Genomic DNA, 26,745 nt, shown 5'->3' with positions numbered 1-26,745 from the left:
ATCCAACTCCCCTTCCCATCCTTCTCTTATAAAAAAAGGGTGGGAAGGGAAAGAGGAATAAAATTAGGCAAATGCTAAATGCTACAAAACACTCGATAATTGGATTAAGATAACTCTTTAATTCCTCATTCCAATGGATTTCCGAGATTTTTATGTAGAACTAACTTCTAATAGTTACTTCGACCGTGTGCAATTTAAAAAAACTTAGTAAATAGCAAATTTTCCAGACTGTGTTCTACATTTGTGCCAATTTTCATCGTGATCCTTTAAGACATTTTGGAGATACTTAATAATATCCATCCATCTAAACTTTCGCATTTAACATTAGTAAAAAGTAAGATGTAGAAAATATAATGAAGAGATTTCAATTTTTTTTTTATCCGTTATACATTCAGGTTTAGTTCTAAATAATATTTGTAACAGTTTTTTTAATTGGAATTTGAAAATAGAATAAAGGCAACATTTTAATAGTCCTTCGAGCAGGATAATTTTTAAATATGAACCTGAAGTGAGCAGTACGATGACTTTGAGTGCGACGTACTCGTAGCGGTCAACTCTCAGCCGCCGCAAGTGGTCGGTGAAACTCAACATGCGCTCTATACACGGAGTTAGACCGAATCTGACAAAAAAAAACAACAATGTACAGATACAAACTGTATAATTTATTTAAAAAAAAGTCAATCAAATAAAAACACTGTCAATAGAGAAATCTTGTTATAAAGAGACATTATGAGTTTTATAACTTTTATATATTTGTTCTTTTTGTATATTTGTTTAGTCCAGGGATCCGATTAATTATCTTGCCAAATTACCTACTTTAAAGATTTATTATTCTTTTTTTTTTAAATCTGACTTAGGTCAATAGAAGAAGACCGTGTGAGCATTAGCAATGCTTTAAGTTCAATATCAACCGCTAGGGGTCAATATCGACCACTTTGGGAATCCCTGGTTTAGTCTATAGTCAAACAAGTATATCCGAACTGGTGAGAGGCGCTGCTATCGCGGGTTGTTCTATCAGAATATATATTAAACCTATTTAGACATAGGAAATAGCATAAAAGAAGAAGCTACAATACAAACAGGATCTTGTGATATTTTTGTCGTTAACAGGAGGGCGCTAGTGTAGCTGGAATAATTTAATTTGACTTATGCCCACTAAGCCAGATAATCTTGTCAGTCTTTATTTTGTAAAATCATGTTTGTTTGATCATTGATATTGTTTAACTGCGAAGATATTCGAGGAGTATAAAGGTAACTAACTTGGCGCTTTGATGCAGCGTAAGTCCGCGGCCGCCGCCAACGCGCACTTCACCGGGAGTTCCCACACCGCGGTAACAACACGACAGCACCAGCAGCTCGCACCAGCTGTTGATCAGCAGACAGATCTGGTCGTCGATCTACAGAATTAACACATTATTTAAATAAATGTTTTTAGAGAAGGAGAAACCAAAGAAAAATATGCATGTCGATGGCTCTTACGTAGACTATCGTGAGCTATGGATGTCGCCAGTCGATGATCTAAGTTAGGTCTTGGAGGGGGGATGGTAGCTACCAATAATATGGTGTTATTCAAAGAGGTTTTTGTAAAAACTTGTTCAATTCTCTGAGGCGATGGGGTAACTGTTAGTCCCCCCCCCTGACGAAGATATCTCGAGACACAATTTTACAATTCACCCCCTTTTTTATGTTTTTTTAATTAGAAGAATAAGAACTGTGAATTGTTAGTCTTTTTTATGTTCATATTTTATGCGTCGTAATTACATTAATATTCAAAATTATGTTTGCAAAATTTGAGTTTCAAGCATACGAGAACGTAAGCATTCTTAGTCAAAAATACTGTAACTCGCGAAGTATACAAAAATACATATGCATGTATACATACGTACTGTTATGAGCCTCGGGTATGAAGTCTTTTTAAAAAAAACTATATTTAATTTTTGGACAACCGTCCGGATAGATAGGATGCTGGGATGAGACTGACTGGGCCGGGTAGCGATGAGAAGTATATAAAGGTTATAGGAATGCTGGATGGGCAGGAAGATAGCTAGGGTGTGCATTATAGAGTGCAATCAAGGGATGTAACATCTCCCCCCAGTAGACTAAACTTCGGGGTTTAAGTTACGAAGTTTAGATGAGGGTTATGAATTGACACGGATTTTTGGTAAAGGGATCTCTTCGGGAGAGGAGCGATGTTTGCTTGATTTAACAGGCGGAGCAGGATCAGGGTTTGGATTTGGTTTTGGAGTTGGGCTAAGTTTTGGGAGGAACCAAGGAGGGCGGTTGTTACTTTTAATATAAAGATACAATTTGGTTATACAAAAGATTACAATAAAAATTAAAATTACTATTGTTATGATTGAGTAATGAGTTCCAAATTTTAAAATGTGATTTCCATTTATTAATGTTTCAGCGTCAATGGATAATGATTTTAGTTTAGATATTGTCTCATGAGTGAAACTATCAAGGTCAATGTTTTGTAGTGTTATTGGTGACTCGTTACTCAATTGTCTTTTATACTTATCAAAATAACAACAACTGTCATTAATTATATTGAAGTCTGTCTTGATGGTTGGAAATTTTATTCTAATGTTGTTATAATTAGGTGTCAATTTGGTGTTTTTGCAGTACGCGATACAGCCATTAGGTACTTTCAAGATGCCGGTTCCGATGATGTTCATTTCTGTAATTACGTTGTCGGGACACTCTAAATAGAGTTTATTGCTTTGTGTTTGTACGAAAATCCATTTATTATTTGTTATCGGTTTCCATAAATCCAATTGTCCGTACACGAATTTTGCATTGCACTGCACAGGTAGGTTCTTCACAGTTTTAGTCATCAGCTCACTCTCGCATGAAGGGTTAGTATTTGTAGAAAATATTGTTCTGATGTTGCAGATATAAGTATATGTGTTTAACTTCATGCAGTCTTCGAGTGATTCGAGGGCGCAGTAGTATTGCTTATCATTGGTCATTGCGATAAATTTGTTATTTGGTTTAATGAAACTAAATGAATAAGGTTTCTCGCTGACATGTGGGGTTGGTAAGGCTATTAAATGATATAAATTATATCCTTTAGAGGATATTAGGGGTACACGCAAAATGAATACAATGTTATGATTATAACTATAGCAACTTACTCTAGAAATATTCATTAGTATATGAATATTGTTTAACTCTAACTTAATAGGTAGTTTACTATCTATAGGTAAATGTATATAGTTATTAACAAGCTCTCGGTATAATTCCGTGGGCGGTAAAATCGATGGATGTATAATATTCTGGCTACTGAATATAATAGAGTTGGTAATGTCTTCTATTTGAAATGATAAAGTTATTATGGCTGCTTCCAAACTATTTAAAATAGAGTTAATTTTTGATTTTATAACAAGTTTATTTTGGATCGAAGTGGAATTCTGGATTATACTGGAGAGTTTGTCGATAGCTCGGTTAAGACTGGCTTCATTGGTTTTTATTTTATGTAAGGTAATATTGAATTTAGACAACATAGAAGTTGTTATTAAAATATTTTCTTTTAATAATGAACTCAGTTTTAACTCGTTATTTTGAATAGAATTTATTGCATTATCGTATTTAATAGCATCATCTTCGTCTAGAGTACCAAAGACGACTTTAGATAAGGCGCCGACACCGCCTATCCATGCACTTCGCTTGGCTCGATGAGTCATTAAATGTGATATGGAAGAGAATGCCGTCACTAAATCGTTGTATCTAACGGTCAGTGGTTCTAAAACATATTGACATTCTAAGTTAATTGAAATTTTTATTTCGACTTGATTACATATAAATTGAACCGTTTTAATTATAGTATCTAAATTTTCAATGTGAGGTGGAATATGAGATACATCTAATGGAATTACTACGTCTAGGTATCCAACGTTAACTTGGAGTTCACCAATTGGGTCAAAGTACATGCCGGAGCTGGCGTTGATTGTTTCGACATACTGTTGGTTACCCAGTGCCAGTACGCTGTAAGGAAAAGGAGACGACGGTGTTATTTAATATAATAGACTATCTTATTACCTACTATAGGATTAACATTGATAAAAAGGGAAAATAGAAATAAAACTACTAAATGAAAAATAAAAGGAAAATAAAAACAATATTCTAATTAACCTAAGTTTGTAGATTCTACAAGTTTAACTTCGTCATAATGATGTTTCACATGACGCCTGTTTATGAGTAATGATAGTGTATGATTACCATGTATTTTGACGACCTTGTATGGTCCTTTCCATGCAGGTGATAGAGCCTTTCGTAGCCTTAGATGGTTTTTCAGTAGGACATAATCACCTACTTTATACTCTACGGAACGAGTACGTGTATCATAATAATTTTTTGAATTTATTTTAGATCTCTGAATGTATTCTAAAGCTTTGTCCCGGGTGTATTTCATACGATGTTGTAATAATCGAATATATTCGGGGTAAGTAGCTCCAGGGATATCATCGTAGATAGAACTGGGAATATGTGGTTTGTGTCCGAATAGGAGTTCATATGGTGAGAAGTGAGTTGTGGAGTGAATTGCAGTGTTATAGGCTAGCATTGCAGTGTAAACATATCGTGGCCAATTATCTTGATTCGTATTTACATAAGGTCTTAAGTATTCTTTTAGGGTGGAATGTGACCTTTCTAGGGCTCCTTGGGTCTGTGGATGGTATGGACTGGACCATAAATTTTTGATTTTCAAAAATTCGCACGTCCTTTTGAATAATTCGGCTGTGAAATTAGTGCCTTGATCAGTGAGAATGTACTTTGGAATTCCAAATAATGAGATGAAGTGTAATAGACACTCGCACGACTCTTCTGCTGTATTGCTTCGGATGGGATATGCTAGGGAGAACTTGGTAAGATCATCCTGCATAGTAAGGATAAATTTGAGTTTACCCGGTCCCGATTCGGGCAGGGGACCTACTATGTCAATGGATAATCTCTCAAATGGGGAAGTTGATGTGGAGGTGATTACCATCGGCGCCCTATTCATTTGCCGATAGGCCTTGTTGGTTTGGCACGATGAGCAGTTTTTTACATAGGTTTCGATATCGCTACGCATATTCTTCCAAAAGAAACGCTGCTTGATACGACTGATCATTCTTGCGGAGCCTAAGTGGCCCGCAATCGGGATATCATGATTTTCTTTTAGGATCTTAGGGATCTCGCTCAAGGAGGGATAAATAATATTATTATGGTAGACGTGAATTGTCAAATTTGTTCCGTCGAACAAATAATTTAGCATGTTGTGGATTTTTGTAAAACAATGTTTATCAAATGGATTTTTGAAATCGGATATGCTAATTTCGTTTGTTGTAGGGTAATTCATCATTATTTGATCTCGTGCGGACTTTAAAGATTTAAATATATCAGGATATGAGTAGTTATCGAAATGATGTACCTTTATAAATAAGAATAAATATGTTTTATTGTCATATGTGAGAGGAAGATGGGAATATAGTGATCTTTCTAACTTATTGAATTCATCTCGTTCCGGTTTAGGACAGTTATGGAATATTTCTTGAATGTAAGGCATGGACTCATCCATGTCTATCGAGGTTGGTATAATTATTAAGTTATTTGTGCTTTTGAGTAAGTCTTCATTGTGTTCGACAATACATGTGTTATATGACTTCTGTGTTGATTTCAAGAATTTAGTATAGGTATCGTCGGACGACTGTGTTGTTTCAGGACTTTGGAGAACTATCTCTGGATCAGGATCGGCAGGTGCAGGTGAGTTTTCGGGTATGGTTTCTTGTATTTCAGGTTGAATCGTTGTGTCAGTAGGTGGGGTTTCGGGATTCTGCCAATTTGTAGGAGGTTCTTCTGGGCTTAGTATCATAGGTTCTATGTTATCCAGATTTAGCTCGTCAGAACGGAATGATGGGGGTGATATAAGAAGGTCCATTAAATCTTCGTCTAGCGAATGAAGATTTGGGTCAGTAGCAGGGTTGGCGTTCAGAGAATCGCGATTTTCCGGATATATGGGGTTAACAGGGTATCTGGAAAGCGCATCTGCGGCGGAGTTTAATTTTCCTTTGCGATATATAATATCGTATTCATATTCTTCAAGTTTGAGACGCCATCTCTGAAGTTTACTACTGGGGTCCTTATGGTTAAACAGCCACTTTAAAGGCCTATGGTCCGTGACAATTTGAAATTTGTGACCATAAAGATAAGGTCGGAATGTTTTACAACCGTAAAGGATGGCAAGAAGCTCTTTCTCGGTAGTACTATAGTTGACTTCGCTTTTGTTCAGGGTTCTTGAAGCAAAAGCTACGGGTTGGTCTTTTCCTATTGGTCCCTGGGACAATACGGCACCAACTGCGTGATTCGAAGCATCACAAGTAAGTACAAACGGTTTTGTGAAGTCTGGGTAGATAAGAAGTGGGGCGGATGTCAGTTTGTGTTTTAATGTATCAAAAGCGAGTTGTTGCTGATTTTCCCACTTAAATGGGGTATCCTTTTTCAAAAGGTTGGTAAGAGCTTTTGCGATTTTCGAAAAGTCTGGAATGAATCGACGATAGTATGAGACCAGACCGAGGAAAGATTTTATATCTTTGGCTGATTTCGGAATAGGGAATTCGCTAACCGCTCGAATTTTCTCCGGGTTTGGTTTGACACCATGTTCTGTAATGACATGACCAAGGTAACAAACTTCGCGACGTAGGAACTCGCACTTATCAGGTTGTAACTTTAAATTATGGTCTCGGATTTTCTGGAAGATTGTGGTCAGATTGACAATATGTGAATGGATGTCATACGAGTAACATACTATGTCATCCAAGTATACAAAACATCGGATGCCTTGTAGGCCTGATAGGACGGAGTTCATCAATCTCTGGAAAGTGGAGGGTGCGTTTTTGAGGCCAAAGGGCATTCGCAGGAATTGAAAGTGACCTTCAGGAACATTAAAAGCCGTTTTAGCTTTGTCAGCTTCATTTAACTTGATTTGGTGAAATCCCGATGCTAAGTCTAAAGTTGAAAAATATTTACTATTGCCAAGTTGGTCTAGAATCTCGTTAATTTGTGGGATGGGGTAAGTGTCGCCGATCGTGACGTCATTGAGTTTCCTATAATCAATTACAACTCGCCATTTACGTGTATTAGAAGCATCAAGTTTCTTTGGGACTACCCATATGGGTGAGGACCATGGAGAGTCGGAGGGTTCTATAATATTTTGCTTGAGCATTTTATCTATTTGTTGCTTTACTTCTGTTTTGTGTATTTCTGGAAATCGATATGTTTTGGTGTGGATTGGAACGTCTGTAGTTGTCTTGATTTCGTGTTGTAGAGTGTTCGTGTAAGTCAGGTTTTCATGGGGTAGATGAAAAATGTCGGAGAATTCGGAACATACTTGAAAGAGTGCTTCTCTTTCTTCATTATTAAGGTGTGATACTCGTAATTGTTTAAGCACCTCTCTAGTTCGTTCTAGGGTATCGGCTGAAACGTTTACGTGATTGACTGGACTATTTGGCTTTTCCTCAAACTCTGTAGGATCGACCGGGGTAAGTTTAAGATTAAGGTTTGATTTGACGGTTATGGCTTCGTCAGACGTGTTTACGACTGAAATATTTACCCTATTATTTCCTTTAACACGGACTAGGCAGTTTGCAATCAACAGCCCTTTCGAATGTTTCTGGTCCAAGATCAACCCTTCTTTTAGTTTGGGGTTTGCAACAGAACATTCTATAATAGCTTCGCTTCTAGGTGGAATCAAATATGCGGGATCATGGAATAATAATTTGAGAGATGTCTTGTTCACATGGAGAGAATTTTCGTTATAATCGATGTTGCAGCTATGTGCGTTTAATAGATCAGAACCGATGATGCCATCATAAGGCAAGTGTATTTTATCAATTACGTGGAATTTATGAGATATGCTACCTTTGGGTAATTTCAGTTTTAATTGAAAATGGCCTCTGGTTCTAATAGCTTCTTCGGAAGAATCAATCCCCTTTAGTTGGATTATTTCTTTATTAAGTTTTGGAAGTTGTTCTAAACAAGAATATTTTAATAAGCTTACCGAAGAACCGGAGTCTACTAACAAGGATAATGGGATTTCTGAAATAGAGGTTTCAACAAGGACGTGTGGTAGTAGCATTTTTGCAGGATTGTTTGTTATTTCGAAAACGTCTATTTTAGATGAATCCGATGGATTTTTGATTTCCCTTTTTAGCGTGGATTTCGAAGAGTGTGGCAGTTCAACATCACTATGCTGCTGCGTGGGTATAGAGTCCTTTGAAAGGCAATCATGTAACGATTCCTGTAAAGGCTGGACCGTAGGTTTGGGGCTGGCTACCCTGTTTGTCGGTCGTGGGTATTTAGGAATAGGTTTGACACGCGAAAGGGTTGGTTTTGGTTTAACTACTTGATTGGTGTCGCTTTTTATGGAGGAAGGTCCCGTACGACACCGGGACGAGACGATATCTAGTTTTTTTGGATACTGTCTACTGTATCATAGCCTTCTTGTTCATCCATGTGTTCGTCGTTTATGTCATTTACAAAATGTACGCGTTGTTGTTGTCTTTGTTGCGGTTGATCTACCTTGAATCGGTTGTTGTTGTACTCTCTCTTCCTACATTGTTCCAGGGTGTGTCCTGGAGTTTTACAGTATCTACAGAATAAGTTGGAAAAATTGCTCGGCCTTGAATTATATTGTGTTGTGGGGAAGGATCTCGGTTGCTGATTCGAATAACGAGGTGTTAGTGTTGTTGTTGGTCTTGATGAATTTGGTCTATCGTTACGTGTGTTAGGGTGGTGGTGTTGGTAAAACATTTGTATCTTTTCCTCTGAAATCGCTGCATTTATTGCCTCGTTTAGTGTTTTAGGCGATTTACATCTAACTAGGTTCGAAATGCGAGGCGTTAAGCCTAACTGGAAATGATGGAGGGCTAGTTCCTCCATTGCAGCGGTGCGTCCTATCATCTCTCGAGCTTTGTGCCCATGAGAGATGGAAATTTCGGTTAACAGTTGCGAGAGGCACGCCTCTATCCTAAGAGCGTACTGGCTCACGGGTTCATTAATTCGTTGCTTGCATTCTTGCAGCTCCATCAGCAAGTGCGCATAATGTTTGCGTTCTGTGAATTGCGTTTTCAGAAACTCTTTAAGTTGGGCCCAATTTGCGAATTCTTTAACGGAGCACGCTACTTGTGCTTTCCCTTGGAGTTGGCATAGTATATATTTAAATAATATATCCTTTTGGTTTTCTGAAGCTAGTTCATAGGCGTTGTTGCAATTGACAAGGAAAGAGTTTAAGGTTTCGCGGCTGCCATCGTAAGGTTTTATAAATTTGAGTAAGGTTGATAAATCTAATTCTATTTTGCTACTGTTTATTTTCCTTTTCTGTTGGGACCTAGTTACAGGCCCCGATATAGGGGGACAGGACATTTGTCCATCGTCTTCTGCATCGGTCACATTAATTTCGGGTTTAGGGCTTGGTACTCTAGCTTCAGACATCATATTAAATTAAATGTGAATGGGTACAGTATAGAACAATGAAATGTAGTATTACACAATAAAGCGCAGTTAATACAGTAAAAGGCAATTAGATACAAAATAACACGGTAATGTGTATAACAAAATAAATCGAGTATATTATTAACAATTAAGATACGGTTTGATTATTAAAAGTTTGAGAATCGCAATGACCAATATGATATAACAAGTACTTACTGCAGTGTGCAGAATGTGATAACGATGGATCTCGTTACAGCAATCATTTCGTCGCTCGGCTAGTTGGGTGATTAGACACGTTTGGCACTAGGGGTGTTCACTATGAATTCACTGCACTTGTCTGGATGCCACTTATTTAAGTCAATTAACAGGATATTCACTGGATATTCACTGGATACTCGTTGAAAATTGTTTGGATGACCGTTTTGAATTAGGAGACGGACCTGGGAATCTTTATAGAATCCCTTTGCGCTGCCACCAAAATGTTATGAGCCTCGGGTATGAAGTCTTTTTAAAAAAAACTATATTTAATTTTTGGACAACCGTCCGGATAGATAGGATGCTGGGATGAGACTGACTGGGCCGGGTAGCGATGAGAAGTATATAAAGGTTATAGGAATGCTGGATGGGCAGGAAGATAGCTAGGGTGTGCATTATAGAGTGCAATCAAGGGATGTAACAGTACGTACATGCACGTAGAGTACGTATACATATGTGTAAATATTCGTACGTACCGATATATTCTTAAACAGCGGCAGACTCTTGCACCATTTTACGATCTTGTAGAGGCGGTGATCAGCGATGTGACAGAGGTCGGCCAGCAGGTCCGCGCTGGAGGTGTGCGGTGTGATGCCGCTGGCTGCCAGCAGAGGGTTGGCCCCCGCCCCCGCCCCACTGCCTGCCCCAGCCCCACTGCCCGACTTCCCCAGCCGGCTCAGCTCAGACTCGTTGTACTGCCACAGGTGTTCTACGTCCATTATTTCCTGCAATACATCTTACTGATTCAGTCTTGATCAATAAACAAGTAATGTTCATATCTCACATCTTATTAGATGTAATATTTTACAGTAAATAACGTAAGTACTCCTTAACAGAAACGTCTAGATAGTTCCTACCTGCAATAATGTAGGAATTTCTGGCGTCAATCGGCTGTTACTTGCTTCCCCTCGACTGCTGTAAGACCCTGGACCATTTACCTGAAATAAGTTTAACATGTGAGGATTAATTAAAAGTAGCAAGCGTTTGGTCCTTCGAGCAAGATATCTACAGTAAGACTTGAAGCAATCCTATGTATTTCGATTCTAGTTTGTAAATCAAGTTGTAAAGTCTTTTGACACAGACAGTGGAGGTCTAATATGTTATTGTAATTTAGTTTTACTTAAGACCACGGGGTGAGATAAGTCGGTATTAACTTAACAGCACCTAAAACCGACCAGCATGTATGCGGAGATGTATGTATGTGTAAGAATCGAGAGTGGACAACACCAAATAGAAGACTACGCTCTGAGGTGAATGTTGCGTGTTATGTACTTACGATGTTGAGACTGCTGGCGTGGCGCATTGTGGGCGGCGCGTGCGCAGAGAGCAGCGAGCCTGTGGAGGCGGCGCCCGACAGCGAGTACGAGCACTGGTACGTGGAGCGCCCGCCGCGGGTGCGGTCCTCGCGAATTGCTACACAGATTGTATTCCTTATTATTTCATCATCATCAGCTCACTATACGTCCCCACCGAGGGGCTCGGAGCCTACCCTAAGTTAGGGGTGACTAGGCCATAGTCAACCACGCTGGCCAAGTGCGGGTTGGTTGACTTCACACATATCATTGAATTTCTTCTCAGATATGTGCAGCATCACGATGTTTTCCTTCATTGTAAGAACGTCGGATAAATGTACATATGTAAATCGAAAATCGAAAAACACATTGGTACATGGCGGGATTCGAACCCAGGACCTGCAGATTGCAAGTCAAGTGCTTAACCCATGAGTCACCGACGCTCCTATTTATATAACAACAAATCATAACATCAGCTCACTACATTCCAACTGAGGGAGCTTACTCTAAGTCAGGGCTGACTAGACCATAGTAAACCAACAATTTCTTTTCAAGACTGGATTTCTAATGATACTCTAACATAGTAATGTTAAAGATACGGTCCGCGGGCCGCTTCCGGTCCTTGGGTCGTATCAATAACGACGATCGCAATGTGTCACAGAAAAAACATGTTTTTAGAGCTTTTAGACTTTTAAATCTGCAAAATCGAGTTTGACACCTCTGCCCTAACGCTTTGCTAGAACATAAATGTTATTGTAAAGTATACCTTCTAGTTTCATGCCACAGCCGAGACACTTGTCGAAGCGGCAGGCGGGGCACTTCTTCCGTGTGGCGACGGTGACGGGGCAGTTACCTCCGCGCAGACACATGTAGTTCTTACGGTTCTGTACTGTGCGCTTGAAGAAACCTTTGCACGACTCGCACGAGAAGATGCCGTAGTGGAACCCGCTGATCTTGTCGCCACAGATCGGACACGGACTGAACGTACAAATTACGATACTTGTTAATTTTATTATAACAATTGGACCAATTTAAACGAGTAATCTCAACCTTGGTAACATATTTTGTTGGATACAAACGCATACTTTACGAGGTTCCTTGAATCACCGTTCTAAGTCTACTTTGATCTTAAATCTTAGAAACTTGGCAAACATCTGTGCCTTGTCATCACTCTCTTACTCTCTCTGGCTATATATAACAGTCTCTATCTATAGGGTAAATTAGGGTACAAGTAACCTGTTGATGAGTTGCTGTCTGCTGATGCCCTGGTGGTGATGCAGGCGGTCGTCTGCAGTGTCCTCATCCTCATGCTCGCGGTACACCACGTGAGGCTGTCGACTCTGCTAAAAAGATAATATAACATCACACCACATTCATCTCCGTAACTCTTCCACTTAGGAAAACGGATGATCAGGGACACTGAGTGAACTAAATGAAGAAAGTTTCCTAGTTCCGTTGTTTTTGTGGTCAAAACTGTGAGTAAACCTTAACATTCTGCTAGAGGTATATAGACTATGTATAGATACCTGTACAGGCGAATGTGTGGGTGAGAACTCAGAGCTATAGGAGTAGCAAGAGGAGTGCGAGGCGTCGCTGTTGTTACGCGACAGCGAGGGCGTGTAGTGTCGCGCAGGACGCGGGCTCGCCGACGGGCTGCTGTACACACTGAGAAACAATACCGTGATAATTAAATCATCTACATCTACGTCTCTCATCATCATCACCGTTTTATCAACGCAATTTATCAATGGTAAACGCCAGCAACATCTGTTTGCACGGATGAATCTGCTCCCCCGGTGTAATACCACGACCACACAGAAGACAGGCGTCAAGTGAAAGCAATTTCGCGTATATTTTGATGAGTGTGGTGTCAGAGGCATAATTTTAATCCATGTTCCCTTCCCATCCTCTTCTGAGGGGACGTATAGGAAGGAGAAATATTGTCTTTCTGTGCGTCTCCTCCTCCATCGATTAAAGGTAAGCAACGCATCTATAATTGCGGATATGTAAAGGTTTAAGAGTTTAAGCGGTTGATTCGCCATTTCGGCGAATTTAGATGTCCGTTTACTCGTTTACCACCTTGTAATCAAAAATAAAAACTGCTGGACTAGGCCTGTTTTGTTGAATTAGGCAAATTTATTAGCAGCGATGAGGTAAGAATGGTAAATTTCGCTTTCAAACATTCGTAGAAGAAAATATAAAAGTACGTAATATATTTAATAGCCATCACCATCAGATAATCCGTCAGAAACAATCCTGACCTTATCCCACACCATGTAGGGTGAGTGCAACAGGTTTTGGCCCCCTAAATAGATATATTCGTAATCATAGTCGCCATTTACTTTTGTAACATAATAATTGACACAAAGTGACAAATGTTCTAACCTATGCGTGTACATTGAGTGCACAGCGGAGTCAGTGCTGGCGCTGGACTGGACGCGTGGCAGCCTGCCCAGCAATGGCGACCCGTGAAGACCCACCAACTTCTCCATGCCACAACCACCCTCGCATTTCAACTCTTTAACAAACATTACACATATAAAACATTTTACACATCATTACATATTTCACACGATGTAAAGACATATTTCATTTAAGATTTACCCTTTAATTAAAAAATTTAATATCAAAATTCCAAAGACCTGCAAGACTTAAGAAAATAATAGAGTAGTGTAACAATATTGATATATTATCCCACTCTAAGCAAAGAAAATACCTGATAGCTGCGTCTCCTTCTTTATAGTGAGGTTCTGTGCTTCCACAGAGGGTGTGATGAGCGGCAGCGCAGTCTGCTCTGTGAGGAGCAGGGACTTGGCGCTGTGTGTGGGGGAGGATGGCCGACGTGGCAGGCACAGTGATGCGCTCTCAGTTAGTACTGATATCTGACAAATAAATCTTATTATTAATATTTAAAAAAATAAAAGAGGTATAGAAAAGAGTTATGAATTCTACATTTTATAAGTTAGTTGAGACACGTAAAAAATAAATAAATCAATTCACTTAATTATAATATTTTTTATGATCGAAATAGTTATTAAATTAACTAATTTTAACTAATTAACTGCTGTGGCGCCAATAGTTCTTGAAGACATATCCGAATCCAAAAACAGTCTTTGAGATCGAAGAAATATTACACTCAATTTTACTAAAAAAAATACAGTAAAGACAAATAAATTAATTTTAGTAAAAAACGGTTGCAATCTATTACTGTTCCACTTACCCTATTCATACTAAGACTGCGCTGATGAGGCTGTAATGGCGCTGAGTATTTCAAGTCCAGTACACGCTGGTCGTCGAAGCTCTGGAAGGCTTCAGTCTTTAGGGGCTCAGCTTTGATGGTCACGTTACGAAGGGTGTCTATTGAGTCACGTGATGACTGCATGTCTATTGAACTGCTGTTCTCATCTGTAACAGACGATGAGACGATATAATACCTATTAAAATTAAGACTACTGTAAAGACCAAAACATTTTTGAATACTTATAGTAATGAAGACCTTGAGTGAGAGTGAACTCAGTAACCTGATTGAGCTGAGCCATGAATTCTAAAGGTATCCACTATGTTCGCGAACCTCTTGCGCTCCGCGCTCTTGCAAAAGCTCCGCATAGTGGATACATTTGCGAACTTGGAGCTCGCACGGTGCGCGCTCCGCGCTCAGCGCTCCAACGGGTAGCGGTAAATTGGGCGAACACAAAGGGTCAATGTTCACAAGAGGACTGTGGAACATGCATGTTCCTATGGAGATACGCGTACCCGTCTCCATCAGAGTGGTTACGGGAGCTCGGAGCGTAAGAGGTTCGCGAATACCCACCTTTAGAATTCATGGCTCAGCTCAATCAGGTTACTGAGTTCATTCTCACTCAAAGTCTTCATTACTCTATAAGTATTCAAAAATGTTTTGGTGATTGCACAAGTGTCATACCGTTGTGGACGGTGTCTATGACCATCTCGGAGTCAGACAGCTCTCCCTCCCACGACATGGGTCGCTCGCGCTCGCTGCCCCCATCGCACGGCGCGCCGGCGCCGCTGGACGACCGCTTTTTCTTATTCCGCATGTTGACCTGCAACACACAATTACATACATATACATACATTCCCTTCTTTTGTATTCCACATAAGTTCAAGTACAAATTGATGAAATAATCAAAAACGGCGATACGAAAAGCACTCGATACTGACGTGTATGAGTGAGGAAGAAGCGAGAGAAGTGTGTCATGGCCACGCCAAACGGAAGTCCGTACCATCTGCCTACTCTTCTATTACTGTTGTTACTACTGTTTGTAACTACGAGTGTGAGTTGTGTTTGTTGTATTCCTGATTGTGATTTTTTACTTATCGATAGTCACTTGTTTAATATCTCAGATGATAAAGCTTCTAATAAAAAGAATATCATTGTGGTTCACCTCATATTGATGCTGCGTAAATTCGATCTTGGAGATCTCCGCATCAGTCGAGTCTTCGTCGTGAGGATCCGAAGACACGCTGATGCGCACTCCGCTTGAACTGTACGAGAACTGACCTGGAAAATTGAAAATTAAAACATAATTCAGTAAACATATCTCTGCTGTACAAAAAAAAAGTAACTTAATTCTTAGTAAAGTAAAGTAAAAGTTTGAAAAAAAAAAGAGTTCACCAAATTATATATTGCCACGATTGTGTAATTAACATAAAAAAATTATCACCTGTCTACGTATATTAAATCTTTAAAAAAACGACGTTGACGCAAAAAATATTACACCCTGTACTTTCATAGTAAACAATAATTATCGCAAATACAGCTTATCTTAACACTTATTTAAGGAAGTTCGTTTCGATAAATCTATTTTTATTTAAATAATACGACCTTTGAACTTATTTACATTTATTTTATTATAAACTGAATTATAAATGAGTATAAAATAAACAACACTATTTGTTAAACAAAAAAAAAAACTCCGGTCTAGAATATCGAATGACTCGAAATCAGTTCATTGGTTAGGCTTTCAGGAGTTTTTCAATGGAATTGACATACATACAAACCTACATATATTAAAGCAAAAACATTTACCCTCCTGAGTCTGTCCCACCTTTTTTGAAGTCTACAAACCTACATATATTAAAGCAAAAACATTTACCCTCCTGAATCTGTCCCACCTTTTTTGAAGTCGGTTATATACCATCAGCAAACTCTAATCGGAATATTCCCCTGTCAAAATCTCTAGTTATCACAAATGTATATGCGGTAGGCTTATATTAATGTAAAATTTTCCCAAAAGTAATTGTAAGATAAAATATCTTTGACATGTCATCGATAAGATTACAAAAAACGTTAGTTCCGCAATTTTTTCCATCTCATTTATATCTCTATCTATGATATCTTTGATTCGTAAGATACAGTGTAGACATAATTATATATTTCTTAACTTTATTTATGAGATGTAATAACAATTATACTATTGTACTATACGTTTTTATTACTTTTAAGGACGTTCCAAGCGTGGATACAAAAATATTTTCCTTAGCCATGACATGACTTCTTTTATGCAAAATTTTATTTCTAGTCTCATATCTATAATCTCATACTAAGATTCATAATTTCAAATAAGTTCGCCTGTAGATATTAAACACATTTAAAAACTACGCCAATTGTAAATTTGCAATCACAATCATCTCTATTTACATGAAGCAATAACTGAGAAAAACATAAATTGTAATATATTGGACTATCTATTAATTGTGTAGGCTTCTTTTCATTAGGTCAGAGTGCATCTTCCATTTAAAATTTCATTAAGCGTAAGTCTTGAAGAGGTAAACCCTACACATTTCGTATACCACTAGCTTTTACCCGTGATTTTGTCTTGTAGAATAAAAAAAGAACTGGGAATTGTATCTCATGTGTCACTCAAAACTATGTTTTATATCTGTGTAAAATTTCATTACAATTTGTTGAACTATTGCGGAGTTTTCGAGTAAATATGTGAATTAAACGTATCCCACGAGAACCGTACACATTTCTAGAACCAAAGGTAGCCTATTGATTGTATTCTATACGTATATAAAATTTCATATAGATCCGTTTCGCCGTTCTGAACCTAATAACAAACATTCATCGAACCATCTAAACTTTTGCATTTATAATATTTATATTATGTAGTAAAAAGAAGGATAAGCCACAAATTCATACCTAACAGACATTAGAAAATACTCTATTTATCATTTATTTTGACTTTATCTTGTATAAATAATTTCTCTGCTGACTACTGATAACCCCAATTAAAGCAAAAAGCGTGAGAGTTTACCTTTAACTTGTTACCAACATAGTGCGAAGGTGCAATCTATAAAATACAAGATTATCTATGAACTAAGAGAAATCCGATCGGCGAGTTCGCGCGCCCTTAACTATAATTTATGGATTTCAACTTTCTAGACAAACTGCAACTGCCGCGCTAGCTCACCGCCAATTAAAGGCAAAACATTGCGTAGCTAGACTACATATAGCGCGATTGAAGAATGTTAATACTTTAACATAAATATTTTAACACGCAATTAAAGTATCATGCATTCGTTAAGAACTAGTTGCAATTTGCTATGTAAATCTATCTATATATATAAAAGAAAGTCGTGTTAGTTACACTATTTATAACTCAAGAACGGCTGAACCGATTTGGCTGAAAATTCATGGATATGTAGTTGAGAACCAGGATACGGACATAGGATACTTTTTATCCCGTTTCCTTTTTTTAAATTCCGCGGGAACGGAGTCGCGGGCAAAAGCTAGTATACTATAAATTTAAATGAAATGCCAAAAACACATATTCAATCGCTGTATTTTGAATTTTTAACATGATTATTATCATCAAAACGAACTTTTTGCAGAAGAAATTAAGAGATGATTAGGAGTAATTCATCTGTTATTAGTATTACCCGTTTATTTAGGTTTTTTATCATTCTTATTTTAACAAATATCAAATGATATCAAAACTATTTGTAAATTAACTTTCTATTTAGCGACATAATCGCAATTGTGATAATCAGTTTACGATAAGTATCCGATAGCAGATTGTTTACTTTATAACAGCATGCATTATATAAATGAAAAGTTAATTAATTTGTATAGAAATTATAGTTTAGCTTACCATCGCTGGTCTCGGGGCCCGACATGCTGATAGTGGTGACGGAAACATGGCCCCCCTCCACCTTCACCGAGTCACCGTCACTTGACATCGTCGTGTTCTTCCCTTGTACTCACAACACTAACATAACCACTATTATCGACAATTCGAAATAATTGTTTCACCTCCCTAACTATTAAGCACCGTACACATACGACGATTTAAAAAATATTATCAAAATACTGTTTCAAAATTCTTCAAAAACTATTTCTATTTAGAATAATGTTCTCGTAGAAAAATATCTATTTCCCCTTCGATCATCTTGCATCACTGATAATTAAGGCATCCCTGGGATTCAGTCTTGTGATATCCCGTCGTTGGAAGACAGCGCTGTATTCACATGTTTTTTCATATTCCGATGTATCGTAGGTTTCGTTGAGTTTCAAAGGTAAACAGGATCGAATACAACAAACCGATGAAACCAGCATCTTGTTTATCTGAAAACAAAAATTATTATAATTAAAACTAACCAATGGAATACATATAAACTACTAATAAATGTAAAAAGTTGAAATAAACCTACTGGCTGATTATAAATTGGAACGCATTTCAAGCGAAATTAAAAAAAAAAACAAAATGCACAGGCTCAACTCAACTCAAGAGCGATTCATATTTGGAATAAAGCCGTCATTCGGGGACGGTGTTTGTGTTGTGTAGACGTGCGCGCTACGACACATGTACCCGCGGCCTTGCCGGCCAGTGCTGCGCCGCGCTATCGATACGACGACCTCCGTGTCATTGGCACTTTGTTTACAGTACCGAGACTCGACGCCGATAACGTTCATAAACGTCATCATATCGAGTCTGAATGAGTCAGCGTTTTGCTGAATGAATTTTATGAACTTTATTAATAAAGAAACTTTTATTGATCAATATTTTTTTACTTCTTGGTTGTCATTTTAAAATGAAAATTAAACTTGGTATATTATGCTCTATATTTTAAGTGCTAACGAAGCTCTTAAATACATTTTTAGTTCATTTTTGCCAAAAATTTTAAATAAAAAATGTGAACTAAAATATTCCTAACTTTAAAATTAGTTATTTATCGATAACAGTCAATCCCTAGCTACGATATAGTGGGGGGCGTTGTGCGGCCTTCACAGAGCCGGTTGTAGCGGCAACCGGCCCCGGTCGCGCCATCGTCGCGACCATTTCGCCTTTCGCGCGCCCGACCTACCCGTCGCGCTCCCAATACGAGATTACTGCCTACTATATTATTATAGTATTTATATCGAATAGTAGATCGTAACACGAATAAAACATTAAACAAAATATATTAAAAAATTTAATAATGAATTAACAAGAGGGAAAGTATGACCAGTGAAAATTATCACTGAAAAAAAAAGCAAATTGAAGTCGAGAATGAGTGTCTGGCAAGCCAATTAGTGTTCAATGCCTTTCTTCGGTGTCTAGACCAGGCTTTAATTGCGTATTTGCGAAATAACAATGCAAAGAATGATTGCATCAAAGAAAACTTGTCCAGAATAGCTTAAAATTAGAAAACCACAATATGTTACTTATTTTATTCTAAACAAGAATCCTTATTAAACAATTAGGTTTAATATTTATTTAGTTAAAGTTATTAATATAAAACACAGATAAGCCAATAAAAAACATGCGATATGCAGAGTCGCCGACATTAAATGTGTTTTTTCTCATTTAATCCATGGCGTTATCAATATGCTAGAACGGGATGCAAATAAATTTAGTGTCCCAATAAAAGGAGTACGTCCGCACGCAAGATGGCGTCACCGTGGCCTAGACAAGGCCGAGCGGTCATTTATACGATGATACGTCAGACGAACGCCTTTGTCTGCAACGTGTTTGTGGATTACAAAATGGAAAATTTTTATGCGATTAATTTTTATCAAAAATATGTACGACCTTGTGATATCATATTTGTTAGTTGCATTATATTGCGAAGCGCATGAATATTATTCATATTGTACTTTTAAGAAAGGATTAAATCGTTGTTTAATTGGGCGATTTACTGCCATTTATTAGTCGTTTCCTTAAGTTGTGGCTTAATTTCTCTAAATCTCTATCAAAGGGATCTTTTACTATTTTAAACGACTCCAAAGGACGAGATTTTTTTTTAGTAAAAATAAGTTAACTTTTATCGAAGCTTTTCATCATACGAATTATTTTGCACTTTTTTAAGCAAATTCACCCACAAGATTAAAATAAATAACCTCATTATGCTTATAAAAAATTCAACCCTTGAAACATTAATGAAATTAAACAACGAAATGTCGAATGAAAACTTTTGTGAATTTAACTGAAATTATTATTGTCAAAATGTAATAAGACATAGTATACATATACGGCTTATGGGCTCGGCAAGAGATGTCCTTGCGCCGTTCCTTGCTATCGACAGACCAGAGGCGAGGCGTCGACCGATAATTATCTTAAGGTCACAGCACTATCACGATGACGTAAACATCGTGCCATGTCGTGATAATGCCTCTATTGTACAGGTGTCTACATATCTCCTACAACCCAATGGAAAAATATGCTTTCTTTTTTATGAGCAGAACAGAAAATGTAGATATGAGGTTTTAGATTTGGATTTTTAATCTATTTAACGTTAACATTGCACGTAACTGAATGGATACACTTATCTTTGTTTTTTTTTCGTATTACTACAAAAAGCTGAAAAACTGTCAATCACTCATAACCTCGTCATACTCACAACCGAGAGAACTTAAGATTTTAAATATAAACCATACTTCTCACAAATCTAATCACAACAATATGCACAAGTAAATATATGTTTATTTAATTAATATTTTGAGAGATTAAAGTAAACAAACGCGTTAAAACAGTTTATTCCTTTGACAATTCCTTGTCTGCGCAATGTCCTTGACCCCATGGCGTTAGAGGTCGTCCGTCCCCTTACAGACTAGAGTGCACGCACCCCGTCACCTACGCTCGTTTAAAATAGACGAGGTTAACAATCTACCTAACAAAGAGCTATAGTAATGTTCCGTGAAAAGTGTAAATGTAATTTCAGACTGTCATAAAATTATTACACCGTGAGTGTAATATCATTTACGTATATTTATGTTAATTACCGTTGCTAGGAAACTAGTCATTTGCTTTTGTTTTTGATATTATAAATATTTTATTAATGGATTTTACTATAAATGCATCAGTAGGCCTAGCACGAATCTTTGTGACAATCGTCATCGTATCGTCATTGACGCGCGTAAAGTATACCAAAAAATCATACTAATTTTGACATAATTGACGATTACGATAGGACGGCGATTGTCACAAATATTCGTACTAGGCCCAGTGTGCGTTCATTTTTTTTTTTAATACATAAACTAGTAAAAGGATACTAAAAATTACGGCTAGATACTTTAATATTTTACTAAGTATTGTTACCTAGAAAGTAATATACGATATAGACGATAAGTTAAGTGAAACGTTTGTGTAACTGTTAAATATAATATAGTATAAGCGCACACACAGATAAAACTAGAGATCGAATGAATTATGAGTCAGACCCAACCTGGGAACTGTACAATTTACTTTCTCTTCATTACGCCCAGTGCGCGAGAACAATTCGTTCGCGGCCTTCTGGACACTTTTTACAAATTTATATTTTTATTGTATCTATAATTCAAGGTTCCGAACGTTTAAAATAAACATTTGAAGGTTATAAATTAATTCAAACTCACAAATCAACAGCTAAATCTTTTATTTAATCTATAACTCTCTTGTCTCTGCTTCGAAAACATAAAAAAAAACAAATGAGTATAACTGTCAGTCATATGTCATTGAATGAAAAATAAAAATCTGTTATTAATTTAATATTTCTAGAATTAAACTGTTTATTTCAATAGATAATTAAAATTAAATTTCAAAAATCGAATAACGAAATATCGTAACTCTATCAAACTTATTTCAATAATTAAAATTGTATTATTTAGTTTGTTGCACACAAAATTTCGATTATATCCAACAAAACAATAAATTCTTTCTAAAAATAAATTTTAATAGGTGGATTCTTAATTTATTGGTCACTGATTGGTATTTATATGTAAACTAGTGTTAAGGCAACACAACTTGTGCTATCATAATTGCAATTTATGACAGATTTTATCGACACTCTCGTTTGATGGAATTAATTTAACGGTTGCCGTCGCGACCTCGAAGCGAACTAAAACAAATATAAATTGTCAAAAGAAACACATTTATATTGTCTATATCACAAGTCTGTTTGTACGTAAGTTTAGACAGCTGTCGTCTGTCTTGGCTGGATAAAAACATCGAGGCGAATAAATAAAGATGAATTTCAGCTCATTATAACTAAGAATTAATTATCGTTTTAGTGTGTGTTTATATTCCGGATAAAGCAACCACAATTATTGTTACATTTTTTATGTTTAATGTTGACAGGTTATACATAATTTTCTCTTTTATTACTGCGCAGGCGGGGATTGTCTTCAGCCAAATATTTTATATTTTAATTAACCGGTCCTTAAAAAAATGCAGAGTGTAACAAGAATAAACAAGCTATATAAGACTAATTTATTACCGTTTTAATTCAATGAAACAGTTATAACACTTTTCCACGACCGTTTCAAGAAATGCTTTAAAAAGATCTTAATATTTCTACTTTATGCGATGGACCTTATTCTGAGATTCAACAACTTAAATATTTACATCTCGAGTACAGTATAGTACAGTCGTGGAAATCCGCGGTGTTTCACTTATAGAAAAAATAGCTGTCGCCCTCGAATCCGTTCGCGCGGATTTAAAACGTAATTAGTTGTCTATCTGTTCTTCTAAACTATGTTCTACATCTATGCCTAATTTCAACTAGATCCATGCAGCTGTTTTGGAGATACCTTCAAACAAACATTCATCTCTCCGTCCATCTGTCCGAACATTCGCATTTATAATATAAGTAAGAAGTAAGATTGCCTTGTTTCTTGTAACAAGACAAACTTCGCCTCTTTTATATAACCAATTAGGTAGTAGTAAGTTGCGCAAATTACGGTATAATAATAAGAAGCAATTAGCCGTAAAATACTAGTCGGCCCTTTTTCGTACAGACACATACAAATTAAAAAGCAGCGTCGAATAGGTTATTGTTCCGCGTCCTCGTCTCAATACGTACAAAACGTTCAAATGACTGTTGCACTTAAAGTGGAACACCGCCAGATTCTCCGAGTGCACATCTTTGAATATTAATAATTTAATTAATATGTATAAGTAATAAAAAACTTGTATTGTAGTATTTAATTTATAAAACCTTAAGCTATGCAACTATGCATATTGTACACTTTACGACACATCAATCAGTCTTAAGAATGTTTATTAAAATGCAAAAGTGTGCCTAAACTGATATTACAGAATCAAAATGTTAAACAAGAAATATTAGAGACCCTTTACATTAAGTTAAATTTGTATCGACAAATCTGGAGCACATAATATACATACACAAAGACAAGATATAGATCATGGCTCGTTAGTAATCGCTGTTAAAAGTAGATCGGTATGTAAAAGGTTCCTTATTACAAGTTACCCTTGTAAGGTGCGGCTTCATAGCTGTTTTGATTATAAAATTTAAATATGTGTTTAAAATTAAACTCTTGGGTAAATTAACAAACTTCGGACATAGATTAAAATGTAAAAGTGGACATTTTTGGCAGTACTATTAGGACTTATTTAGCAGGTATGTTATATTACTCTTACTAATATAAATGTGAATGTTTGGATGGATGGATGTTGTTTGTTATCTCTGGAACGGCTCGACGGATTTTGATGAAATTACTACGCTAAGCTACTTATGAAGTTATTTTTATGCCGCACGGATAGAGTAGCGGACGATAGCTAGTAGGTAATAAACATGGATTTTTGTAACAAACTGTTTTGTTATTAACACTAAATACGTTTAAATAAACAGTTAATATGATATAAAAATATCGAACGTATAATTTTCAAGGTACGTGCCACGTCCTCGGCGCTAACTTTCACTTTATTTACAAATTAATGTACAGTTAGTGTGTACAATAATATACTTTCATAGTTTCAACATGATAACGTAACTGCGGGTAATCTGCCTTACACCAGGAAATTACAGTAACTGTTCCTATGTATTTAACGACACATTGTACGCAATCTTCATTATATACTATAACTTAAACTCACTGACTTATAAATGTATCAATTTGTATTAAACCTAAGGAAAGACAAAGACGAATCGAAATTCAAATTACTACAGGGATATAATTTTCACAAATTAAACATTTTTTATTTAACTAGCTGTCGCCCGCGACTCCGTCCGCGCGCATTTAAAAAAAAAACTAAATGGGAGGGGGTTATAAAAAAAAATAGATGTTGGCCGATTCTCAGACCTACTGAATATGCTCACAAAATTTCATGAGAATCGGTCAAGCCGTTTCGGAGGAGTTCAAGTTCGAACCCACGAGAGTTTTTTATATATAAGATTTATATTAATATTTTTAGTTATTTCAGCAAAGCTGATGCAACAGCAGATAGCCTTAATAGAGTTAGAAGCGGTAACAGGTATTTTAGAAGTTGCACGAAATGTCATGCCGTCAGTTTCAATACCTTGGGATTTTCCTCAAAAATCATTACAACCTGACACAAATACACGAATAGCTCATATAATTTAATCGAATACCTGTGATAATTGCGGTTTATTTAGAAGTAACGGTTAGCGACATAGGCCTGCAGCTCGGTTGGTCAATACATATTAACAGTCGCCTAATGCGTCCGTAATGTCGGTAAATGTTGAACACCTTGGGCCCGGCGGCGGCAGCGGCAAGAAATGTAATTGCGTTTCCACGCGGGCATGCGTCTGCGTAATACGTCGTCGTTCGCCGCCATTATTGCATATTTTTAATTATTTTTTTATAAGATTCAAGAGTCTGTGGTAAGATACATATTCTATAAAGAGGGAGAAAATACTAAAGAAAGATGTGATGCGGTCGAATACTAAGAACGAACTAATAAGTAGACTAAGTAAAAAATTTTGGATTTACTTGTAGCAGGATGTCTGCATACTTATTTCGCATATAATATTGAATATCAACCAATATTATTATTACCAACACTTACTTTTGAAAAATAGATTTGTCACAATTGTTTTATTCATGTATGCAAAAATTTATTAGGTTGAATAAATATAAAATAATGTGCTCTATTTATATTAAAATCACTTAGTAACTAACTAAAACACTTTCAAGGTCTGAACAGTACTGTAGTTGCGTTCGAAGCGAGTTCCGTAATCGGTTTCTCAAGATCCTGTTAAAATATTACATAAAATTTAATAAGGTGTGTCGAATAATGTCGGCGTTGTACGACGGCATGACCTTCAGTATGCTGCGGTAGATTTGACGGCATTCTTCGGTGGCCACATTTCGGTTCGCATGAGCGTTTTATTAATAGCAACTGACAGGTGTCACCATTGACAGTTCGTTTGTGAATTAATTATTGACCACGGCAGTGGTAAAAAATAAACAAACAAGTGGTTAAGCTGTAGGTGCCACTGCTATTAGCGAATTCAGGACTCACAGTTGGGAGTGGATTTGAAATATTTTCTTGGCTCCTGAGGGATTTAATTTAAAAGTACAAACTGAAAGGTGATATAAACAAAGTAGGTTTACTTGCTAACTACTGCTACTATTTATTCAGAACATTGAAGGTTCATTAGTTGTGTAGTAATTTTATTAATTAGAGGTTTATAAAATTATTCATCCATGAGCGTTGGCATTTTAAAATAAATTTATACTAAGATTAAACTCATCCATTTTTCCCTTAAAATCTGGATAATTAATTACGAAAATCATCATAAAACACGTTAATTCTAAATATAATTTGTTACTTCTGTCGAGTCACGAAATACGAGTCGTGTGTATATTTACAACAGCATTTGTTTTAATTAATTTATGAGATGTAAAGTTTTTGCACAGTACCGGTTACATATCCTGTATAAATATAACGACTCGATTGTAAACTTTTAATTACCATAAGACAAGGTGTAATCTATAATTGTTTTTAAGGCAAGTTGACAAAAATGATTAATTTAAGTAAATTAATTTAATTAACTAATTTAATTAAATTTTTGATTAATTGTAATTTTGAATGATTTAGCTATAATTATTTAGTTTATATTATATTCGATTTTAAGATACTCTTCCCGAGTATAGCAACTGGCACGCGACCAGCCGTAAAAAATTAAGACAAATCTTTAAGGTTTATAAAACCTTGTGCGCCGACCCCACGTGAGTGGGATAAGGCTAAGGACATGATGATGAATTGACCCCTCTCAATATCTTCAAAAAAGACAGAGATAACATGCATTTATACAATTTGATAGACGTAAACTAAACAGTTGCCAACCACATCAACTGTGTTCCTTCTGAAAACCTATTGTTATATTATTTTTTTCAAAAAGAATTAAAAAAACGAATACAAATGTTTCTATGGTGCAAATAGTCTACCAATCACAATGTACTATGATAAAGTTTAGTAAAACATGTCATTATCGTAAAACATTGTAATAAATTCGCGTGTGGTCGTCGAGTACTTTAAAAATA

The 26,745-nt window shown here is 36.5% G+C and overlaps 1 protein-coding gene across 3 annotated transcripts in view; it reads right to left on the bottom strand.

Annotated features, from left to right (window-relative positions):
- Positions 1-26,745, bottom strand: part of LOC106719547 (nuclear hormone receptor FTZ-F1 beta) — a 43,601-nt gene that overhangs the window by 1,741 nt on the left and 15,115 nt on the right. The window contains exons 1-15 of one of the 3 annotated variants that reach the window (XM_045686663.1): positions 18,690-18,746; positions 18,131-18,603; positions 15,419-15,534; positions 14,938-15,076; positions 14,236-14,420; positions 13,732-13,897; positions 13,401-13,533; positions 12,542-12,680; positions 12,252-12,358; positions 11,782-11,993; positions 11,000-11,136; positions 10,581-10,661; positions 10,200-10,448; positions 1,261-1,397; positions 504-619 (exon numbers count right to left, since the gene is read on the bottom strand). In XM_045686663.1, coding sequence (XP_045542619.1) covers positions 504-619; positions 1,261-1,397; positions 10,200-10,448; positions 10,581-10,661; positions 11,000-11,136; positions 11,782-11,993; positions 12,252-12,358; positions 12,542-12,680; positions 13,401-13,533; positions 13,732-13,897; positions 14,236-14,420; positions 14,938-15,076; positions 15,419-15,534; positions 18,131-18,218 — 2,005 coding nt within the window. In that variant the 5' untranslated portion in view covers positions 18,219-18,603; positions 18,690-18,746. Of the gene's footprint in view, positions 1-503; positions 620-1,260; positions 1,398-10,199; positions 10,449-10,580; positions 10,662-10,999; positions 11,137-11,781; positions 11,994-12,251; positions 12,359-12,541; positions 12,681-13,400; positions 13,534-13,731; positions 13,898-14,235; positions 14,421-14,937; positions 15,077-15,418; positions 15,535-18,130; positions 18,604-18,689; positions 18,747-26,745 lie in introns of those variants that run through there. The other 2 variants (XM_045686662.1, XM_045686664.1) reach the window with 2 other exon arrangements.

This window comes from Papilio machaon, chromosome 3, assembly GCF_912999745.1.
Source record: "Papilio machaon chromosome 3, ilPapMach1.1, whole genome shotgun sequence".
Classification (NCBI taxonomy): Eukaryota; Metazoa; Arthropoda; class Insecta; order Lepidoptera; family Papilionidae; genus Papilio; species Papilio machaon.
This window is presented reverse-complemented; position numbering and strand designations above follow the sequence as displayed.